Source organism: Zootoca vivipara, chromosome 5 (assembly GCF_965207765.1).
Source record: "Zootoca vivipara chromosome 5, rZooViv2.hap1.1, whole genome shotgun sequence".
Classification (NCBI taxonomy): Eukaryota; Metazoa; Chordata; class Lepidosauria; order Squamata; family Lacertidae; genus Zootoca; species Zootoca vivipara.
Window position 1 is genome coordinate 61869969 of NC_142588.1, and position 19634 is coordinate 61889602.

Here is a 19634-nt window from a genome sequence, read left to right on the forward strand (position 1 = left end):
CCCGCTTCCAGAGCGTCCTCATGGGCGCCTGACTTGGAGAGCATAGCTGGACTGAACTCCACCTAGCCAGGGCCTCCGCCTCCGCCTTTCTCAGGACCATAGAAAGAAGAAAAGGAAGCGAGGAAAAGCAAAGAGAATCTCCTGAAGCGCCACGGAACCTCTGCAAAGACGTCCCTTCGCAGGCACGTTCAGGGACGTCAATGCCGAAGGGGGCCTGATAGAGCAGCGACGGCGGCGAGCCGTTGTCATGGTGACGAGTTGGATGCTGGGGCGCGTGCGCCGCGCTGCAGCCGATGCAGAAGAAAATAGGAAGCAGTGAGGTCCTTGAGGCCTCGGAAGAAGGAAGCAGTCGCGGTGCGTGCGCAGGCCGGGAACAGGCCGGGACTCGGTTTCTCCCTCGCCTGCCTTAGTCGCCCTGCTCGCCTTTGGAAACAAACTGTTTTTAAAAGCTGAGGAGTCGCACCGCTGAATGGGGTCTGAGAGGGATCATCTCCTAGGTGGTGAAATACGAATTTCGCTATTCAATGCACCGCGCCACTTAAGCATGCCTTTGTGAAGCCACTGGCAGTTTTAATATCTGAAGTGGGATCCTGTTTCATAAGCGATTTTAAACTTCCTGGTCCTTTTAAACACCGCTAACGTGTCTCAGTAGCTTATCAAAATAAAAAGTTGGCTCACTGGGCATGAATGAATGTGGTGTCTTCTGACTGAGCCTACAGCAGGATGTCTTACGTGGCAAAGAAATGTGGCATCAAATTAAACCCTCCCTCTATTGTTTTAATCTATGAAGATCAGCTCAGGAATAATATACGCAAGCGCATCATGCCTATCCGGAATTTCTCCAAGTTCTCAGGTATAGCATGCTTATTTTTCTAACCTATCGCTGGTCTCTTTCCCCAAATAGACAAGTTCAGATACTGCTGCCATCACAGGAGTTTGTCACAACCTTCACCAAACTGGTGCTACCCAGATGTTTTGAACCACAGCTCCCATCAGCTCCAATGAGTGGCTGCTCTCTAAGGCTGATGGGAGTTGTAGTCCAAAACTTCTGGAGGGCACCAGGTTGATGATGCCTGATCTAACAGCTCAGCATTGGAGATGGTGGACAATCCAATATGCAGGAAAAAAGGAATAATAGATGGGAATACTGTACTGGCAACAATCTGTAAACTACACATTGTTTAGTCATCATTGAATCCGCGTGATCACATTCAGGATTGTGTTTGAGAAAGGTACTGCTTCAGCCATTTGGTTATTAAGCTTTGATGCGTGTTATAGTGGAATTTGGCTTTTCACTCCACAGAAGACTGCAGGTGTAATATACATATACTGTATGTATGTGTGTATATATATATATATATATATATATATATATATATATATAGCATCTCCCTCTGTTCCTCACACATAGGTGAGAAAGAGGTGGGATATAGTCCTCAGAGACAAATATTTCTGGATTTTAAAATGCATATTTACAAATAAACAAAATTATGAATTTTTGTTACCTGGACTTTTTGTCTTTTCATTGGTGCAGATTGCAGCAGGGCAGCAGAACAGCTAAAGAATAATCCTCGGCACAAGACTTATTTAGAAGGTGTCTCAATGGAACAGCTACAAAAATTACACAATTTGCTGAGATGCCAGTTGGGGGGACAAAATATGACTCAAAGTCTGGAGCAAATTCAGCGGGAAGAAACAATTGACCCAGAAGAGGACCTGAACAAACTAGATGACAAGGAGCTAGCCAAAAGGAAAGAAATTATGGATGCACTGTTTGAAAAGAACAGAAAAAAGAAAGATGACCCTGATTTTGTCTACAATGTAGAGGTGAAGTTCCCACAAGAAGAGCTTGAAGCCTGTGAGTGGGATGATGAATCAGATGATGAGTTTTGATCCATAATCAAGCCGTGGATTGATGAATCTTCTCATATTGGGAATATATATCTCATGCCTCTTCATATTTTAGAAGCCAAACTTGAGTAATCAGTCAGCTGCTACATTTTATACTGTGAAATTAGATCAAGACTTACATTTTTTTTAAAAAAAATGTAAACATGTTAATGAAAAATTGTTTGGAGGTGCTTGATGAAAAAGATACAACCAGACTCAAAAGAGTTTTATATAGACTGTATGCTAGTTCTTTGCCATTGTAAATAAAGCAATGGATCTACTTCAGTGCTTCACATTGCAGCATTAACTTTGCAAAAAAATTAACTCTGCAAGTAATTGATGTCTTATTGATTGTTTTGCGATGTTGTTTAATTACCGGAGGTGCCAGTTTGTCCGTTAAACTTCCAAACTTTCAGTTACCTCTCTCACTTTCTAAAATTGCATCAGAATATGAGCTACAATATTTGATAGTTGCAATATTACTGTTTCACACTAAAATGATACAGTTATTTATTTATTTATTTTAAATTGCTTTTGGGGAATCACAATGAAACCATTTATGTTTAAATATGCAGGGCTGTGTTGAAACTAATGCTCTTAAGTTATTGTTAACATGGGGTTTGGGGAGTGTGATAAATAACGGCTTAGAAGTCAAATTAACAAGCAGTCCTAAAGCCAGCTGAGAGGCCATTAGAAACATTAAGCAGCATTCTGCTAGCAAAGAGGGAGTCCTTACTACACTAGCAGAAAGCACTGCTAGCATATAAAAGTAATAGGGGAGGAGGCAGGGAAAAAACCTGCTCTCCCCCTTTCTACCCCGATTGGAGCGAAGGAAGTGATTATTCTTTTGCCACAGAATCAAACAGACACTAACTTAGGATTGTTCTGTTTCAGTTAGTCTTTCATGTGGTGCTAATAATGGATGCTTTATTGTGAGACTAAATTGATATGCTTTCTGTTTCCATTTTTATGTAGTCAAACCTGAAGAAACAACTGTCCAATAAAGTAATTTTGAATAGCTGAAAGAGCCGATAATGTTGACAGAATTAAATGATGTCTAATAACAAGAATGACAGGTGTATGAAATGATGGCAGCAATAGACAGCTTTTTAGAAAAGGTTCTTGAGTCTCCCTAAAGAATGTGTTACCCATTGTAGTTTTTTCTAAGGGCCCTACAGGTGGGCTACTGAATAGTGTAATAAATGTGCACTAGTTTTCCATTCTCAGTTTCACCTCCATAGCACAATGTGAAACTGATTTGAGTTTCACCTCATTTGCACAATGTGAAACTGATAAGGCACTTCTGATGCTTCACCACTACAGTTCTCTTGTTTATTGACCCTGTTGTGGGTCCCATTCTGTAGAATTTTAACCCAGTTTGGGAATGGGTGTGTGTATGTGAGTTGGGCTCAGAGAATACATGAAGACACTACAATTTAGATGATAGATAGATAGATAGATAGATAGATAGATAGATAGATAGATAGATAGATATGTAAATTCAAAAATGTACCCCAAGACACATGTATGCAAACTATAAATTTCAAACATATATAAAATTTGGTCTCCGGAGGGCAATATTTTATTACTTAACTACTCACTTTTTGGCAAATTTCTTCACTTTGCAGGAATCTCAGAACATTTAAAAGTATCTCTCCAGGCAGAGAGCAGCTTAGGAATAAGTTGTATTGTTCCTTGGACACTTTACAGTCTCTAGTGTTTGGGAAAGTATTAAAGCTGATTAATTGGAATTATTTATTTATTTTTATTTACTTGACAGGAGGCCTTTTTCAGTAATGAACATATACTTGTTATAGAAAGTTTCTTTGTGAAGTCAATTACATTCTAACTGTATAGCCTACAACATGATAAAAGAAATGAACACTAGATGCTAGACCTTTTTAATTATAAAAAGAGAACATCTGGGAATGTCAGCTTCCTTCCTATTTTATGAGATCAAAGTTTAAGTTATATTTAAAATGTCTAATAGCCAAATCAGAAGAAAGACAAAGAGATCTTGTGAAAGATGATTGTGATGATGATGATTAACCCAATGTATGTATTGCAGTTACAATCTCCAAGGTTATCCCTTGCATGTATTGCATTGGAAATCATTTTCCCAAACCCAGATGTTTAAATTTTGGAACACCATCCAATTAGCATGCAGCAATGGTCAGAAATGTTGCCACTTGGTCTGCCAGCAACAAAATTGCTAGGCTGCACTCAGATGAGGAACAAATGGAAGTAGGGTGTGTGGATAGCAAATTATCACCACAAACACAAAATGTGTTAACAAGCTTCTATACCTACAGTGATTGTAGATGTATAATAGGTTACTTTATATATTTAAAAAAATGACTTTTCTGCAGTAAGGGGAAATCTGAATTAATTGTAAAAGATGTGCCAGCTGGCCTTTTGATGATGGTGTGTGGATGCTGCCAAAAATTGCATGCATAAAGAGTACCAATTTCTCAGTAAGCTGCAATCCATAGACTCCTTTACCCAAAAATATTTGCAGCACAAATCCCGTTGTTTAGAGTAGGGACCTATGAATCTACCAGTTTCAGTTGTCTTAAGTTTCTCATTTTTTCCAAACTTAAATTCATTTCTCTACATTTCCACAGCAGTTTGAGATTTCTTTAAAAAAATCTCATGAACACTTACCAGCATTTTAGTGCACATTCCTCCTAATATACACATTTTTGAAGCAATTTCCCCTTGTTGTTGTTGTTGTTTAGTCGTTTAGTCGTGTCCGACTCTTCGTGACCCCATGGACCATAGCAGGCAGTGGAAGACAGGAGTGCCTGGCATGCTATGGTCCATGGGTCACGAAGAGTTGGACACGACTAAACGACTAAACAACAACAAATAAAAGTCAGAATGGAGAAGCAAACTGGGGGCAGGGGGGCGGGAGTTTAACTCTCTACCTGCAGTTATCCTGACAAAACGTCTATCTTTGCATTTCAAAGGAAGCTCCCATTGCTGCCAATTAATGCATTCACACAATTAACAGGACATCCAGATTGGTCCTAAGCCAGCAGGCAAAGGCTGGTTGTGGCAAAGAGAGATGAAGGAAAGGGCAAGGAGGGAGATCAGAGCTCACTGAGAACACAGAAGGGAAGCTTGGGCTGGCATTCAACCTGCTCACTCCTACAGCCCACATTATTGGCTATATTTCCATATGTATTCCCATCATTTGGTGTGCATTGCACTAGTGGCTGGAGGGTGGGACATGGGCATAAGTGTGGGTAAATAATTATTTTAGGAATTGGGTGCTGATACGTATCTCTATATCACATTACAGAACTATCTAAGGATTTTGTGGAATCCTCATCAATGAAAGTGTTTGGGGCGGGGAAAACTAGGCTGATCAAAAGCGGTCATAAATTATTTGGGATAAATCAATCTATCTGTGAAACAGATGAAATGGAGGGGGATTTGCCAGTTGAGCTACATTCTTTAATAGTATTTTAAACCTTTATTGATTGATTGATTGATTGATTGATTGATTGTGCACTGCTTTTCCTTGAGGCACTCCAATCTCTGTTCCATGCCCCTCCTCTCACAAATATTCTAGAAATGCACCACATAAAACATTAGCAAACAAGCCTGTGGCAGAAAGAGCGTACGGCAACATCGTGCGGCAGATGGGAAAAGCCACTGAAAGAGAATGTAAAGAAGCACTGAGGTAAAGGCAGTTGGAAGCTAGCCAAACACACGAGGGTAAGCTCAGCTGGCTGAATATTGTTGTTGCACAAAGCAGGGCAATGCACTGATGTGGCCCACACTGTAGGCACATGTTGAAAACCTAGACTTCATATGTGGGTTGCATACGTACCATGCATTTAAAGTGCATGACTCCCCCTCCCAAACTATGTAGGAAACTGTATAGTTCATTATGGGTGTTGGGAACTGTAGTTGTGTGAGAAGTAAACTACAGTTCCAAGAATTATTTTGGGGAAAGTCATGTGCTTTAAATGTATGGGTTATCAGCTGATCATCAGGGCTTCTGTGCACAGTGCCATGCCGTGCAAGAACAGCTCGCCTGACACAGCTGCAGCATCAAGTGATTGGCAGGTGGTGGAGACAAGGGTGGGGCCTGCCAGTTGGATCCAGTTCCCCACCCCTGATCTAGAGGACTGTAGGAAACAGGAGATAGTAATATAAGGCATGTTAAGGCTGTTAAGTAACTCTGTGAGGGGGAAACTACAGTGCCCAGAATTCTTTGAAAAAGAACGAATGTGTTTTGAGTGTACTCTAAAGGTATAGTGTGTACACAGCCTTGAAGTCAAGCATGTGGAGCAACTTCACTGAAAAGTGCTGTGGTTGAGGTTAGCAGAAAATTGTACCCCTGGTGGTTGACTGGTGGTGCCTCATTTGCACATGAAAGCTTTCAGTGAGCTGACCTCTAGGCTCAAAAAGTTCAAAAGGACTCAAAGACACTAGCCAATCTACTCCAACTCCTTGTAAAAAACCTGGGCCATCCCACTCACTAGTCCCCTCACCCCAGAACAGGATTTCAGTCTGAGCCACAAACTTGGGACATGAGCCCAGGCCTTCAGATGATTCAACTCCTGCCTTCACAGAACTTCTTTTAGCTTTCCTTGTAACTGATGTGGTTTCTCCATTGGTGTACTTTGATCAGATAAAATGCGAAGTTAATTCCCTTTTCTCCCTAACCACCTACCAATTTTCTGTTGGGCAACACCCGATGCCGATTCTGCTAACCACATCCTGAACTGAGTAATTTTTTTCCCTCTAACAAAAGCAGAACCAGTTAATCTTCACTTATCGTACAACGAGGAAGCTAAGACATCTGCCTAATACAGGAAAAGAGGCACAGTCATTGCTGGCATCTCCCAGCACATCGAAAAAAACAGGGCACCTTGTACCACCATAGTGTGGGGACAGCAACAATGAAAGCATTTGGAGGAACAGATGCCAGCAATTACAGTCTATCTCCTTTTCAAGGCACCTTTTGCAGTTTATTAAAAGTTTTAATTAATCTAACCAATTCAACAGTTAAACATCCCACCCATAATGTTTCTATATCCAGGAGTCTGACTTGGCTCCCACAAAGCATTTTTTTTCTGGCACTCTCAAGACCCTACCCATTTTTGTAGTGGCAGGAAAATGAGAGGAGAATAAAGTTGGCATGGTGCTGTGCTGGACAAAGACAATTAAATCTCTCTCTCCAGATGTTTGGTGGGGGGATGCTTGTCAGACTTTGTGTGTCTGTGTCCTGTATGGTTGTGTATGCATATGTGCAAGAGTATTCATGCAATCGTGTGGGGTGACTACACCCATCATTGGCATGTGATCACTATTGGTCAAGGCTGAATGTGTCTCTCTCAGGCCAAAAATATTTAGCCCCTCCTCTTTAGAATTTATTCACTATTTACCCTGCACGTAAAACAAGTAAGTCTCAGTCACAGTAGCCTTGAAGACTGTGCTAATTATGCATGACTTTTCACAGGAAACAATTTTCTTCTGCATGAGGTATGTGAAGTGGACAGTTCTGCACATAATATTTAGGTTGCACTACCTCGTGACTGACATGAGGCCAAGTGAAACGCAAGCATCTGAAACTGTCCTGTTCTTTCATTTGAACTGTGCGTTATTTATTGGTAACTGAAACCTGACCCTACATTTCAGAACGAAAAGTCGACCAAGATGCACCCACACATCTGCAGGGTGTGCATGCATCAGATTCAGAACATAGCCTGAGGTTTTCGCAGCATGTGGTTTTCCTGCCTGTAAACCTCTACCACAGGGACGCCTCAAACAGCCAGCGCTGATCCACATACATACCAAAAACAAGCTGCTTACTAAGAGAATGCCAGTTTCCTGCTCTTGCCCTGTGACACCCACTTCCATTACATTGTTTTTACTGCTGTAATTAGGATCACGTCTACACCTTGAATTTAAATCACACACCGTTTTAACAGTCATGGCTTCCCCTAAAGAATCCTGGGAATCTCAGACCACACATTAGTACAGTTTGTCAAAGGTCTCCTAACAACTTTAGCAGGCCACACATTTTACACAGCAAGTGGGGAGTGATCTAGAAACCTTAAAATAAAATAAAAAGAAATTCTGAAGGATCTTCAGATGTTGACAATCTCTTTGTGAACTGATGTGTTTTGCCATGGACAATGTTATCATAACCACCCTGATTTAATGCTCTGAGGGCCAAGCCAGAAATACAGGGCCATCTTGTCTATACTGAAATGCGTTTGCCCCACTCACATATCAAATGGGTGCGTCTACTCTTTACACAAAACAAAATAGGCTCCAACCCCACTGCACCTTGTAGCTCACTTCTGGCTTGAGAGATCAGTCAAAGGGGATGGACCACTGCACTGGAGCACAGCATGGTAAGGGGATGAAGGGGTCTAGATTTTGCTCTGTTCTCCCCTTGCACTTCTTTGTGTGTGCAACCATAGCAATTTCAGGTAATGATCAAATAGCTGTCTTGGAGCATGTAGGCAGCAAGATGCTTGCATTGCCACCTGCATCTATAGCCCAGCACAAAACTTGGGGGTCAGTTGGAGTGAGAGGTGCCAGGTTGGTAATCATTTCATACAGTCTTCCACATGCCATTCACATCTGCAGAAAAGTTATGGCTTCCTTATACCCCACCATTTCCAGTTTTATGAATTGCACCTCCTTGACATGTTGGGAAGTTGTGCTGCAGCCAACACTGCTGAGATGGCCTTGGAATGCCCCTCGGTGTTCCCTCCAACATTTGGTCTGTCATATGAGTATTTCAACTGGCAAGTGGATAAATGTGGGGGTGGGGAAAGTGTTCCTACTGAAAGGGGAAAAAATTAGTTAGTGCTTGGTCAAGAAGTTACACCTGTTTGGGAGCTGCATTTATTCAAACATCATGGTTGGTTCCCAGCATCAGTCCCTCTCACTTGTCTTTCATGTTTATAAAGGCCATTTTCTTCCTATTGTGACCATTAAACAGGATTATTATCTTGCATTTGTCTCTGCACAGAACTGTGTCCTATGCCATTCCTGTCAACTACATATGAGGACATTTTATTACACACATTGGGCAACTCCATATAAAGCATTGCCACACACTGTGGCTTCCTGGAGCCCCATTAATGGATGCATTATCACCCAATAGGATTTTCTAGCTTTCCAGCCCTACCTATGCCCATTCTGGAGGGTCCCAGTGGCTGTTTTCTTCACACCATCCCAGAGTCAATAAGGGCTGGACCTTCTGTACCTGCTCTTCACCATTTGAAGAATTTGTTGCCTGAAAGTCAGAAAGATGATAACAAAGGCAACTAGCAGGGCCAAACAGGTAGGAAGAACAAGGACCAGATGCAGTAGAGTCATATCTGCCGTTAGCCACTTGCAATTCTGGATGATTGATTCAGGCAAATCTGCTACACGGATGAACTTAGAGGAAAAGTTGCAAGTGACTTGACTCCAGTCTAGAATGCGTACAGTGTCATGGTCATGCAGGGCATCCCACCAACCCAGCTGGCAGCAGTCATAGGGATTCTGGCTGAGGTAGATCTCATGTAAGCTCTTTCCAAGCTTCTGCATGGCATGCTGAGGTAGGGCATGGAGACGATTTCTCCTTAGATCCAGAATTTGCAGTTCCAGGCCTGTTAAAGATTCAGGGAAGCTGGCCAGGGAATTTTCAGATAGATCTAGGTTTACCAGCTTCTGAAATGCAGAGAAGTCCATATTTGTCCTTGCAGCAGAAAGTCCAGTGTTCCTAAGATAGAGCACCTGCAGTGATTGTGCAACAACTTTCAGAGGTCCTAAGCCATCAAGTAGTGACCTAGGATTGTCAGAAAGGTCTAAGTGTGCTATAGAAGTCCCCTGAAAGATGTGGGTGTCCAGTATTTCTAGGTCACAGCCAAACAGGAAAAGATTCCTTATGGAGCCAGCATTACTGATATCTATGCAACTGGGACTTCCAGCAGCATGTGAGGCACAAAGCTTTATTGGGTTTTTACTGAGGTCAAGTGTAGTGATCTTTGTTGTGTGAGTAAAGATTTTAGCAGGCAAGCCACACAGTCTGTTGGTGCTCAGATTCAACGTTCTGAGGTTGGCTAAGCTGCTTCTATGGCCCAAGTTCATTTGGAGATCCTGAAGTTGGTTGTAGCTGAGATCCAAGTCAACGAGAGTGCTTAGCAGGTCACTCTCCTGTATCTGTAATGTCTCTAAGCAGTTGTGGCTGAGGTTCAGATGAGCAAGGGAAGACATGCCTTCAAAAAACCTTTCTGGGAGGTACCAGAGCTGGTTCCAACTCATGTCTAGGAACTGCAGGGAAGAGAGGTTGCTATGATGGTTTTCTGCCCAGAGGTCGAGGGTGGTGATGTTGGTGATGTTGCCATCCAGGAATAGCAGTTGCACCGTGCCCTCTGAGTCATTGAAAATATTGTTGTAGAAGTTCAATTGGTTGTGCATCAGCAGCAGAGTTCTCAGTTTATTTTGCTTGGGCAACAGCGGGAAGAAGAGGAGCTGGTTGTAGGAAAGATCTAGTGTTTCTAGTTCAAAGGCAGCATCATTCTCTGCAGCCAAGAACCACTCGATTTGATTGTTGCTGACATTTAGCACCCGGAGTTGGGTCAGGTCAAACTCCACAATGCAAGGAATGTAGTTGTAGGCCAGATTAAGCTGCTGTAGCCATCGCAAACCATCAAAGGCACCAGTCTCAATCTCAAATATGTAGTTATGCTGCAAATCTAGGTGCTGCAGCCTGGGCAGATTTTTTAAGTGAGAGTCATCCAGCCTCATGATGGAGTTCCAGGCCAAGGACAAAGATTCTAGAGAGGACAAATCTTGGATCAGGGTGGCCATCTTAGCTTCATTGAGCAGATTTCCAGATAGGTCCAACTTCCTCAGGGCAGGCAAAGTCCCCAGAGCAGCTGCTGTTGCAGAATAGTTCACAGAGAGGGCATTGTTGGCCAGAGATAGACTACTGAGGCTCCTGGTGCCAAGGAATGCCCCAGGCTCAATGAGCTCCAACCCATTCTCACACAGACTGAGGCTCTGCAGGACTTGATACCATACTAAAGATGCATTCTTTAGGGTCTGTATAACATTTGCATCCAGGAAGAGCTCCATTGTTCCAGGAGGCAAGTCTTGTGGGACAGAGCTCAGCCTCCTGCCTTTGCAGTCTGTAGTTCTTTCTTCCTGCAGCAGAAAAAGAATGAGATGTTTGAGACAAAAGGAAGGACAGATCCTGAAGCTGAGGCTCCAATACTTTGGCCACCTCATGAGAAGAGAAGACTCCCTGGAAAAGACCCTGATGTTGGGAAAGATTGAGGGCACTAGGAGAAGGGGACGACAGAGGACGAGATGGTTGGACAGTGCTCTCGAAGCTACGAACATGAGTTTGACCAAACTGCGGGAGGCAGTGGAAGACAGGAGGGCCTGGCGTGCTATGGTCCATGGGGTCACGAAGAGTCGGACACGACTAAACGACTAAACAACAACAACAACATGAGACAAAAAAAGGTGGGCCCAGCTACTAAAGCCATACTGCACTTCAAATGAGCACAATAAGCAAAGGGCTTATCTCAAGCCCTGTAGATTCTAAGTTAAGATGTACATAAAGGTAAAGGTAAAGGGACCCCTGACCATTAGGTCCAGTCGTGACCGACTCTGGGGTTGCGCGCTCATCTCGCATTATTGGCCGAGGGAGCCGGTGTACAGCTTCCAGGTCATGTGGCCAGCATGACAAAGCCGCTTCTGGCAAACCAGAGCAGCACATGGAAACACCGTTTACCTTCCCGCTGTAGCGGTTCCAATTTATCTACTTGCATTTTTGACGTGCTTTCGAACTGCTAGGTTGACAGGAGCTGGGACCAAGCAACGGGAGCTCACCCCGTCACAGGGATTCGAACCGCCGACCTTCTGATCAGCAAGCCCTAGGCTCAGTGGTTTAACCACAGCGCCACCTGGGTCATATTTGGCATGTAAAAGATTACAGGTTCAATCCCTGGCATATCCTGTGAAGTATCTCAGGGAGCTGGGAGAGATCTTTGCCCGATATCTTGGAGAGCTCCTGCCAGTTGGAGTGGACAATATTAGGAAAAGATAGTTTAATGAATAAAACACTTTGACAGTAAATGTTTTCCATAACAATATTTTCAGAGCTGTATGTGCTCTGCACTCAAAACAAAACAGAATCTTCATTATGGTAACCCACCCAAATTTGCGCAAAGAAAAACAAATTCTGGGAACTAATATTCACAATACAAATTTGCACATTTAATATAATAAGGAAGGAGCTCTGATGTTTGTGTCAACACTGAAACCTGTCTCCTAACCATAGAAAATCTCATTCAAGCCACGCTTCTAGCTTCTGAGTTTCTACCAGCCATTACCCACCTTGCAACCCTACCTTTCTTTCTCCAAGGGTTAGAAATCTTCTCTTTTAGAAATGAAAGCTGGGAGTCTCAGGTTCTGTAGTCAGAACCATTTCTACTATTTTTTTCTTTGCCCATGCAGAATTTCGGAATACACAACAGTCCTGCCTTGTCATCTTTTAGAAACATTTCTAAGGACCGCAGAGCCAGTTATAAAGTGACAAGGCTTTGCTTTCAAACAATACCGCCTTGTCATGAACAGCAGAAAGCAATCTAAGGTATCTGCATTTTTGTGCCTATGGACAAACTACCAAAGAGAGCATTTCTGCTACTTCCTTTATTGTAAACTCTATGCCCCGGCAAGAATTAGATTTTTCTCTCTCGTTCTGAATAACCATGCAAGTTTGAATGGTGTGGAAAAAGTGATTGAGCTATCATCAGATTATGGGAAATTTGTAACACTTGCTCTGCTACCAGGGCCATCTTTAGCAAAGACCCTCCCAGTGCCCCCAAATTTAGTTTAGCCACCCCCATATTTGGGGGGGGGGTGAACTCTAAGTTGTGGACCTTTTTTGGGAGGGGGGAAGCCAAAGTTGTTGACCTTTGCAGTAACAGATTGACAGAGCAGGGGGGCAAGGACCTTCGCCCCATTGCTTTTCACTGCCACTGATAGAGAGGGTCCTCAAATACAGTAGGTATACATTTGGGGGGGCCCCAATAATTTGGCGCCCAGGTGCACCACACCCCTTGCACCCCTGGGTTAAGACGGCCCTGTCTGCTAATGTAGCAGAAGAAATCAGATGTAGATTCAACCCAGCAACTGCACTTTCTTGTGATTCTTAACATTGTTGTGGCTTAGTGGGGGAACAGAGGTTGCCAGGGCAATGCAGACGTGATCTGTGACACATATTTATACCTAGAGCCACCAGAGTGGCTGGGGCAACCTAGTCAGAAGGGAGGGGTACAAATAATAAAAGTATTATTCATTATTATTAATTAGTTGTTGTTGTTAGAAACATAGAAAGATCAATAATTAAATACAATTAAACACTGACAGACTTAAAACTATATGCATACCTGTATATAAAATCTATAACAATAATTACAATAAAAACAGGATAATATTGGGTTGTATCCAATGAAGTTGTCCAGTTGGCACAAGGACTTCTAGATGCACAATGAGACTTCCTCTCACTGCATGTCCCCCATGCCTCCAAAATCTTCTTGGAGGGTTGGGGAAACCCCCAGAACAGATTTGTGGGATGGGTAAGGGGCATGCAGGGAGAAAAGAGGGAGAAGAAGTCCATTTGCACAGGTGGAAGTTCTTGTACTAATGGGAAAAGCTGGGTGGATACAACCCATTGTCATTTGTGGACCCCTGGAGTTGCTGACACACGGTTCAAAATAAACAAAGAAAAGAAAGTTGATAGAAGACAGACTCACCAGTCTGCAAAGACTGTGATAGGCTGCAGGTTTGCTTCCCCATCCTGTATCTAGGAAAGCTATCCACACGAAGATACTCAGGGCTGTTAGTGCCATTTCAACAGCAGGACTCCTGGAAAGTGACACAAAGCGGGGCAAATATATGTTTTAAAAGGCAGTATTGACAGTTTGTTGTATTTTGTATTACAGAAAGAACCAGATGCTTACTAGAAAGCAGACATCCCAAGGCTTCTTCCACGTAATTTATGTCATATGCGTATTTGCTCTCAAACTTTTCATACACCAAAATCTGTTAATTTCTTTGTGCAACGCACATGCTTTCCCCACATCTGACCCTCTGGTGTCACTTTGCAGATTGTGGCAGCACCATGGCCAGAGGAGGCAGGGTGACATAGCAGCAGGTTCCGGGCAACAGGTCCAGTCAGCAGTGGGTGCTACTAAGGGCAGCCTGCCCAGCTTCCCCCCAAACTTGAAGCTGGATCTGATGAGGTGCACATATTTTTTGTCTAGCCAGCTGTCACTTCTGGTCAAGCACGTTTTGCAAAACCTGTTTACTAAAGGCAAAAGTGGGGCACATTCTGCGAATGCTTAGCTCTCTGGAAATGATCTTGCCTCCAAGTGGAAGCGTAGGGCCAAACCCCATTTGACATTAGAGATCCATGACTGGATTTGACATGTTTAATTTTACTGAAAGGTAGCTGTGGGTGGAGGGGCTGCTTGGTGGATCAGAGCAGTGCTGCTGAGGGAGGGGGGATTAACCCCTTGTTCTCATCATGCCATTTCCTCCATCATATTTGCCCCATTTCTGAAAGTACTCAGAGTCCTATAAGAGGAAAAGCAAGACTGGTTTTATGACCTAGTGAGGAATTTATTTCTGAGACTATATACTAGTTAGGTGTGAAGGTTTTTAATTTAAAAAAGTGGATTGACTCTCAAAGCAGGGATCCCCAGCATACCTTCTCACTTTGCCAATGGCTAGCAAAGTTATTGACCCCAAGTTCCTTCCCTGCTTCATGACTCTTTTTCTTTGCCATCATAAAGGTGTTTAAGGACTTCACTCACCATCTGTCCTGCCTTCTCAGTTTGGTGCTTGTGCTCTCGGTGCCCTGTAACTCTTCAAAGATGTTAAGTGGCAGATGCCTCAGAGTGAGTCTGGAGAGTTCTCAGCAACCACCTCACTGCCTCATCTCTCCTTCATATATCTATTTTATGAAACACCTCTGTATTACAGAACCCTCCACCGTGTACTCCCAGAACTACACCACATGGAACTGATACATGTTCTTGGTGAGCTCAACCACGCCGCAAAACGACGACTGCCTTTTTGCAGTGTAGGTGTTCAGAATGAAACAGCAGCTGTTGAACGGTTCCCTTTGGTTAGCATCACCCACCCACCCCCACACCCCTCTTAAGGCAAAGAATGGAGGCAAATCTTGAGGTTGTTACTCACCGGGGGTAGGAGCAATACGCTCAGCACTGGGACGTTCATTCTGCTCCAGCCCGTACCCTCTTTTCCCTCTGTATCTCTACATATAATATTAAAATTAGCTGTTTGCCCTCTCACTTAATATCAGATTATTTTTGAACTTGCGGAAGGAACTAAGCAACGGAAACTGCAGTCACATGGATCACAGAGCCAGTTGCTTCACCCAGCAACCCCCAGCCAGAGCTCAGCAGTTGCACACTGAAAGGTCGAGGCTGTGCAAGCCACTCGAAAATGAGAAGGAGCTGAGAAGAAGGGAAATGAGAGGAAGGAAGCTGTGCAGGGCAAATCTTTGAAGCCATTAGCAACTGCTGCTTTGGTATTGATATAGAAAGAAAAATAAGAGTCCTGTGGCACTTAAAGAGTAACAAATTCATTGTGGCATAAAGATTTGTGCACTATTTTGGAAGTCACATAATACTTGTTTTGCCCTTGTAAAAAACCAATGTCTTAGTGTAGCAGCCCTACATTTTGGAAGCCCCTGCTTATAGGCATCAGGCAGGCATCCTCACTGTAGTCTTTTCAGTGCCTGGTTAAAACATTTTTCTTTAGAAAAGCCTATCCAGACATGCAAAAGTTAATCTTGTTATTTTAGCTGCTGTTTATTTTAATAATCTTTTGAATATTTTCAATACCCATTTTAACTGTTCTATTTATCATTTTAATATTTATTTAATATTTAATACTTATTTTATGTTATTGAAAATCACTTGTCTTTCTTTTAAACAGGTATATAATTTTTGTTAAATAAATACCACACTATGGAAGTGGTAAACTCACTTTCTACAGCACTTTGAGAATTGTGCTTTCTTTAAGTACCATTTAGGTAAAGGGACCCCTGACCGTTAGGTCCAGTTGCGGACGACTCTGGGGTTGCGGTGCTCATCTCGCTTTACTGACCGAGGGAGCCGGCATACAGCTTCTGGGTCATGTGGCCAGCATGACTAAGCCACTTCTGGTGAAACCAGAGCAGCGCACAGGTACGCTGTTTACCTTCCCGCCGGAGCAATACCTATTTATCTACTTGCACTTTTTGGTGTGCTTTCAAACTGCTAGGTTGGCAGGAGCTGGGACCGAGCAACGGGAGCTCACCCCGTCGCAGGGATTCGAACTGCCAACCTTCTGATCGGCAAGCCCTAGGCTCTGTGGTTTAACCCACAGCGCCACCTGTGTCACCATTTACAGAGTAGCTAAACAGGGCTGTTCTGCCTGTAAGTTGCAATTGGAGATGGCCTGTTTTGAGTTCTCTAGTTGTTTCCTTAAAATTCAATTAAAAATGGTGGGTGATTAAGCCATACTACATTCATGCAATTTTTAAAGGGAACTCATACGCACTCAAAGATAAGAACAAGACATGCATCAGTTGCTGGAAACCACAGGAAGGGAGAGAGTGTTCTTGTGCTCGGGGGTTTCCCACAGGCATCTGGTTGGCCACTGAGAACAGGATGTTGGACTTGATGGGCCATTGGCCTGATCTAGCAGGCCCTCCTTATGTACATCAAGGTTTTTAAGACACCACACACAGAAATATCCTTGCTTCTGGGTGCATGCAGTTTTTCCTCTTCCAAAAATTATTCAGCCTCTCAAAAACAGTAACACTCACTTCCCTAAAACAGAAACAATTATTTTGGTTCATGCTTTGCAATTACAGTGGTACCTCGGTTTACAAACACAATTGGTTCCGGAAGTCTGTACTTAAACTGAAGCGTACTTTCCTATTGAAAGTAATGGAAAGTGGATTAATCCGTTCCAGACGGGTCCGCAGAGTACTTAAACTGAAATTACTCAAACCGAGGCGTACTTAAACCGAGGTATGACTGTAGAATCTCTGCAAGTTATTGGCTGCCTATGAAAGACTCCACCTCCCCCCCTGCCCACCAAAGCAAAGGAGTTAGCTTTATAGGTGGGCTGAGAAAAAATAGCCCATATCCTGCTCAATGGAGCAGATGCAGGAGTATGGAACCGCCCAGGTTTGAGCACCATATTAGACTTATTTCAATCTGATTTTTTGCATCCTGCTGTCCCACATTCTGTTGAATACCTGTTCAGCCAAACCCCCCTCCCTCCCAGCTTGATGAAAAATATTAAAGCTATTTTGTTGAGTGTTCTTATGGAGGCTTCCAATGACTACTCAGTGCTTGAAAGGTACTTTGCACATGCTCAGACGTTATTACTTCATGTTCAGAGTTCCAGCTGAGCCATAAGGCGACGAAAATACGTTCTAACAAGTAAGCTCCGTACAAAACTTTGTGCTGTATTCTCATCTTCTAATAGGAGTGCTCTTGTTCAGAGTTCCGGTGGTCAGCCAGTCAGATCCTCTTTTAGCAGGTTTTTCCACTGTTTCTGTTTTTCATTTCCAACCACTGTTCAACTTTCTATCAGCATGCTCAGTCCTCAGGTGTTACCATGGCTTGTTATTTCTTTATAAAACAAATTATACCACTTTTTATTTACAAGTGTTTATATATCTGCTAACGCAAGATACATCATGCTGCTTTACATTTGAGGATATTTGGTTACTCTGTACTATGTTTAAGGTTTCATTTGGCCTTTTTGCAGCAAACTGCTGTCCCCTGCTGTTAGGAAATTAGGGCTGCTTTCCTTCTTCTCAATATTCACACCCAAAACACATAGTGATTAGCTTTTCTTTCTTCTTCTTTTTACATAGCTGTTGTTAGCACATTTCTCTGGCAGAGGCACACACATTAAATTGCTTCCTTCCTTCCAGGAATTCACATCTTCCATCCTAATCCGAGTCGTTTACAAAGAATCACAATTACACAAACAATTTAAAAACATAAACCTTGAAAGCAGCACGGGGTAAAAGAATAGTATAAAAAGTAAGTAACATCAACTCTTTGGAAAAGGATAAATTGTTATTCACTTTCGCAATTTCAAAAGCTCCAGATGACAAGTGAGAGATCACTGGAGACATATTCTATATCTGTAAAACTTGTTTTACTTACAAATATACCACTACAGCATATTGGAAGCAAACAAGCACTCATCCAAGCAGACAACACCGTTGACAGTCCTGCATCAGTTTTCCAAAGAAAGCTTGTGAACTCCAATGATGCTCTAACCAACACACAGCTCTCTCCACCTTTCCAAGTTCTAGGTGTTTCTCCCAGTGTCCATTTCTCCAAGTCGGGAATGCGTGAGAGAGGTGTTGTGTCTGCAATACCACAGCTCAGATTGGAGGCTCATGTAGGAGCGAGAGGCATCACACCTTCCCAGTCAGGCCCTGATTCAGACATGTGCTTCCCCCTCCTTCCGAGTAACCTCGTGTGCAGCTAGGCAAGCACAGCAGCAGTGGCTCTGAAACCAGGCTTCCTCAACCTCGGCCCTCCAGATGTTTTTTTGGCCTACAACTCCCATGATCCCTAGCTAGCAGGACCAGTGGTCAGGGATGCTGGGAATTGTACTCTCGAAACATCTGGAGGTCCAAGGTTGAGAAAGCCTGCCTCCCAATGTATTCTGTTCCTGTGACCCTGGAAGAGATTGGGGGCGGGGGGGATTTCAAAGTTAGCCAGAAGCCCAGGCAGCTCCAGTCATAGGCCAGGGATACCTGGATCAAATGGTTTTTCAGGGTCACTTGCAGTGTGGAAATCTACTGGAGGGTCCTGCTCTCCTTGCTCTTACCTCTGAGAAGACCTCAGGTACAATGTCTGGGCAGGCAGAACCCTGACACATTTACTGGAGGGTGTCATATTTCCAAACATCTCCCGTCATTCACTTTCACTGAAACATGAATTTAATATAAAAACACATCACAAAGACTTTGTGTGCAGACTTGCTAATACAGCCTTTTAACACTGCTACTGAATTGTACTTCTCTTGCACTGAAGGTAAAGAGGATGCACAAACATTATATTAACCCCCCCCCCCCCTGAGCATTTCCACTGTCAGGATATTCTAGTTCCATGAGGACAAGAACTTTCTCTCTTGGGTCTGTACAGTGCCTCTCATGTGACATATGAGGTAGCAGCTCCACCATGTAGAATTGTTTATAATTTTCCTACTTGTTGCCTAGCATAGACATTCTACGACAAATTAAATGGACTTCCACCGTCATTTACACCTACTAGATTAGGAAGAACGCTTTGAGCGAACCTAGTTTGTTATCTCAGATGAAGCTGGACACAACTGGAATCTTACAGTTAAACACACATCAGTTCCAATTCTCTTCATGAGGCCTACTTCTCAATCTACTCTAGATTGCAACATGTCTGCTTACTTCAGTGGAGCTAGGGCTTTGATCCTATCAGCATTTGCGCTGTGGTCCAAACCGCAGAGCCTCTAGGGCTTGCTGATCAGAAGGTCGGCGGTTCGAATCCCCGTGACGGGGTGAGCTCACGTTGCTCAGTCCCAGCTCCTGCCCACCTAGCAGTTCAAAAGCACGTCAAAGTGCAAACAGATAAATAGGTACCGCTCCAGCGGGAAGGTAAATGGCGTTTATGTGCACTGCTCTG

General features: G+C 43.3%; 2 protein-coding genes across 4 annotated transcripts; one reads left to right on the top strand and one right to left on the bottom strand.

Moving 5' to 3' along the window:
• The first annotated feature begins 6 nt into the window (after positions 1 to 6).
• Positions 7 to 2915, top strand: CEP19 (centrosomal protein 19). Of its 2 annotated transcripts, none has more exons than XM_035133460.3 (2): positions 7 to 853; positions 1535 to 2915. In XM_035133460.3, exons 1-2 carry the CDS (start codon positions 724 to 726, stop codon positions 1891 to 1893), a joined length of 489 nt encoding a protein of 162 aa, XP_034989351.1. In that variant the 5' UTR covers positions 7 to 723; the 3' UTR covers positions 1894 to 2915. The 2 variants fall into 2 exon arrangements, with proteins under 2 accessions (XP_034989351.1, XP_088526892.1); XM_088670766.1 differs by having other exon boundaries at positions 143 to 497.
• Positions 2916 to 8752: 5837 nt separating this feature from the next.
• On the bottom strand, positions 8753 to 15383 carry NRROS (negative regulator of reactive oxygen species). Of its 2 annotated transcripts, XM_088670767.1 has the most exons (4): positions 15130 to 15276; positions 14742 to 14881; positions 13680 to 13791; positions 8753 to 11058 (listed from the first exon to the last, which is right to left on the bottom strand). In XM_088670767.1, the coding sequence occupies exons 3-4, from the start codon at positions 13773 to 13775 to the stop codon at positions 9106 to 9108; spliced, it is 2049 nt and encodes a 682-aa protein (XP_088526893.1). In that variant the 5' UTR covers positions 13776 to 13791; positions 14742 to 14881; positions 15130 to 15276; the 3' UTR covers positions 8753 to 9105. The 2 variants fall into 2 exon arrangements, with proteins under 2 accessions (XP_088526893.1, XP_034989212.1); XM_035133321.3 differs by lacking the exon at positions 14742 to 14881 and having other exon boundaries at positions 15130 to 15383.
• Positions 15384 to 19634: the final 4251 nt, after the last annotated feature.

Bases quoted from the DNA above. Each gene is read 5' to 3' on its own strand.
- NRROS (XM_035133321.3), bottom strand. From the start codon at position 13,775: ATGGCACTAACAGCCCTGAGTATCTTCGTGTGGATAGCTTTCCTAGAT. The intron at 11,059-13,679 runs GTGAGTCTGTCT...TTTCTGCTGCAG, and splicing joins ATCACAGTCTTTGCAGACTG to GAAGAAAGAACTACAGACTG.
- CEP19 (XM_035133460.3), top strand. From the start codon at position 724: ATGTCTTACGTGGCAAAGAAATGTGGCATCAAATTAAACCCTCCCTCT. The intron at 854-1,534 runs GTATAGCATGCT...TCATTGGTGCAG, and splicing joins GAATTTCTCCAAGTTCTCAG to ATTGCAGCAGGGCAGCAGAA.